Below are 3,949 nucleotides of genomic sequence, written 5' to 3'. Positions count from 1 at the left end.
TTAACTTCTATATAAGCACTTAAATAGCTTTTTAAAAAATTACAATTTGATTTTAAAAATTGTACCAAACATTAATGTTATAACTTTTCATAAATTAAAAGTAAAAAAAAAAATTACTTATGGACCCTTTTAAATTGACTCTTAATAATAAATATGGAGACTTACTTTGACACAAAAAACAAAAAAAAACTACATTATGTGACTTTTGGTGTTGTAGTCATGCATGCCATCATGCATTACCACATCAAAGTTGTCTCTTACCATGATGACAGTAATTTCATTTTACCTTTGAATCTAATCAGAAAGCTTTTTTAATTCATCTTTTGTGATCATCAATGGTACTAGATTCAATGATGAATTAATTAATAATTATTTAAATAGCTTCATCAATAGTGTCCAAGCGAATATATGCACATACTATTTTATTCTCATGGGGTAATAATACTAACAAAAATTATTATTGTTGTTGCAACATAAATAAAGCCAAGTTGAACACACAACAATTACTTTTATTTTTATGACATGATTTATTATTTACACACCACAGGCATTACTGTGAATGAGAAAATGAGGTCTCTGTCATTTGAAAAATAAAGAAAAAGCAACTCATATTTAGTCAAAAGAACAAAAAAGAAAGCAAGAAATTGAAGAATATATAAGAGGTTAGTATGGATTCCAATTATTCCAATTCTAATTCCAATTGCAACTCCTTTCATGCATATGATTCTGGCTCGACAATAACAGCATAATTAACCAATGAACCATGCCTAAAGTAGTTATTTTAATTCCTTTTTAGAGGACAATATTACTCAGAAATTGGGATTTGATTCTATTGGATGCTTATCAAAATGCCAAGGGTGCAGAGAGGACCAAAAAATATATAATTAAAAATATTAAGAGCCGTGGTAGACTTAAACTATATTTATTTGTTTTTCAATAATTATTGGATATGCGTGCCATTAATTGTCACAAAGAAAATAATCCCTTTGAGAACCCCTTAGCCCTTTCACAAGGACCTATAGCCCCCCATAGGGGACAAGAAGTCAAGAATATAGAAATTAAAATAAAAAATAAAATAGAACAAAATAAATAAAAGATCTTCCTCACTCGGACGGCCATAATTGTCCCCATCATTGGTAATGGCAAGTGAAGCAATCAAAACATAAATTTTAAGTTAGAAGGAATCATCTCTATTACTTTTATAAGATTTAATTCAATTTTTCACACCACCACTTAACTACATACGTTTATTAGTTTTGAATGGAAAATGAATCTTGTCTCTACAATCTACATAATCATTATTTATATAAAGAGAGATTCCTTTATCTATGTGTTCATTCATATCCTAATGTAAACATTTTTAGTATCATTTTCTGTATGACCTATAATTGAGATGAGTCAAACTCACAAGAATGCTCTTGGTCCTAGAAGAAACTTTTCCCATGTGAAATTCGTCATCTTGATCTCATAACGGATATATTAGATTAAAAAGAAAAAGGAATTGGGTATGGAAAAGTGAGAAAGCAACGGTCCAGATTGCACAATAATTGTAGAGTGGGACCCAATCACAGAAGAACACACACACTTGAAGTTGAAACAGATGAATAAAGTCCAAACAAAACAAAACAAACAACGTTGTCACGCTCTCTCTGCACACAAGAGAAAGAGATGCTCTCCCACAACACGTGTCCCCCCTATGAAAACCCACAATATCATCTAATTTGGTCAAATCATATTATTATTGTATGCACTCAATTTTATTTTAAATATTAGATTAAATTAAAGTTGAATGGTTACTGTAGCTAATAAGATCTGCGATCATTGTTTTGCTTTTTTAACCATTGTCACCATCCATAAACGCTAAAAAAAAAAATACACTTCTTAAGATTCCTGTTCAAAATTCCCTAGCAGCAGAAGAGGAAAGTAGATCAATAATTGGGATATAGAACTACAATCTAACCTATATCGCACTTCTTTCTTACCCTAAAATCATTCATAATAACTACTATAGCAAAATTAATATACTTTAATTATTAACTAACACGGAAGACTATTTTTTATATTAACTTTTTATATTTAATTACATCAGTTTAATTAATTAACTCACACTTCAATTCTAACCAAAATTAGAAACATTGCATGAAGAGAGAGAGAGAGAGAGAGAGAGAGAGAGAGGGAGAGGGAGAGAGAAGGAGAGAAGAAGAGAGAGAGTGGGAGAGAGAGGGGAAGAGAGAAAATGTAAAAACTAAAAATTAATTTTATATATGTTAAAAGTTAAAACTAGTTTTAGCCTATAAATCAGTTTAAACTGGTTTTTTCAATTAAAACTGGTTTTATTTTTATGAACTGGTTTAAACTGGTGCATTGTATTGTAAACTGGTTTAAAACCAATTTCTTATTTAGGAAGAAAAGGAAGAAATAACAATATTGATATTTTTAATAGAGAAAAGGAAATTTATAATTTGGATAATTGATTTTGATATTCATACCCAGAGAGCACCGACTTGAACGAGCTTAGGAACAAGGTGACCGCTGACGTGGAGAGCCACGAGGGACTCGAGACCACCAACACAGGCGCCACCTATGAAGACGGCGGGGGTGCGGTTCCGGAGATTGGAGGCGGCACCAGGTCCGTCTTCGGAGGAGGAAGGGAGGGCGGCGATCTCGTGGTCGTCCAATTCGATGACGGTTGGGTTAACTCCGATGGTAGCGAGAAGCTTCTTCATGACGTGGCACATGCAGCAAGAAGATCGTGTGAATATGATGACTGGGTGCTCTGTTATGAGCCGTTGGATCTTGGTCTCCACTGATTCCTCAACGTCGATGGAGAGTGAGGTTGATGATGTGTTTGTGGTCGTCACTGTAGTGGATAGGTCCAGCTGAACGACGTCGTTTGAGCACCGCCGTAGCCCCTGCATCGCCGTTTTCCCCCTTTTCTTTTATGTCAACGAGAGAGAGAAAGAGAGAGAGAGAGAGTTGCAAGTTGCAAGTGGGGTGCGTTTTTGAGAACAAGAGCTCTTGGTGTTGGACCTGAGGGGTTTTAATTTATATATATAATTTCATTTTTAATTCACTTCTAATATAATAAAAACAGATTAAACAAATGTTACTTTTCATATAAGATTTTACTTCGCAACCTCTTAATTGAATATGCAGAAATTATGTCATTTGAGCTATATTTTATTGGCTAAAATTTCACCACCTTATTAGCTAATAAAGGAGAAGACTCATATATACATAATTTAATTAATTTGGTAAAACAGTAACTAATTTTATAGAACCAAATTAAATAATTATTTGTAATCTTCTATTGGACTAATTATCATAAAGGATCGTAAATAAAACTTTCATTGATTTGTATCTAAGAGCATAATAGTTAATTCTTAATTTTAAAATATTTTCATGCTTGATGTAAGTGTTAGTGTTGCAAGTGTGAGGAGTGTTGAAATTAGTCCCACATTAAAGAAAGTATGGAAGAGTGATGAGTTTATAAGATGAGAGACCCATTAACTTGACACCTTAAGGTTTTGAGTTGGATGTGGTGTCTTCTCATCTTATGTTCTCTCACTTGATTCCTCTCCGAATTTTTTCCGGTTGTCGAGAGAGCTCCCCACGGTTAGCCCAACAGTAAGAATATTAAATATTTATTTTATTAAAAGGAAAATTTAATTAGTTAATAATGTAACGTTTATATAATTAATATGTAAAATTATTTTCATAAAATTTATAGGAATAATTCTTTTTGGTATTCTACTATTTCTGAGAGATTTTTTCTTGCATCTGTATATCTATATATATAGATATAAAGTATTTGTCTACCTCCCAATAATTAGTTTAGCAAACGATTAAATATGCATATGTCTTGAAATTTGTTCCAATAATCAAGAAAGTACGTGCCTAGCGATCACATGTGGATGAAAAATATTTGTATACTAAACTGATCAATCAT

General features: G+C 32.2%; 1 protein-coding gene across 1 annotated transcript; it reads right to left on the bottom strand.

The window, feature by feature from the left end:
- LOC107648551 (glutaredoxin-C6) lies at window positions 2,411-3,036 on the bottom strand. Its single transcript, XM_016352371.2, has one exon. It carries the CDS (start codon window positions 2,916-2,918, stop codon window positions 2,484-2,486), a length of 435 nt encoding a protein of 144 aa, XP_016207857.1. The 5' UTR covers window positions 2,919-3,036; the 3' UTR covers window positions 2,411-2,483.

The sequence above is a fragment of the Arachis ipaensis genome, chromosome B06 (genome assembly GCF_000816755.2).
Source record: "Arachis ipaensis cultivar K30076 chromosome B06, Araip1.1, whole genome shotgun sequence".
NCBI lineage: Eukaryota > Viridiplantae > Streptophyta > Magnoliopsida > Fabales > Fabaceae > Arachis > Arachis ipaensis.
This window is presented reverse-complemented; position numbering and strand designations above follow the sequence as displayed.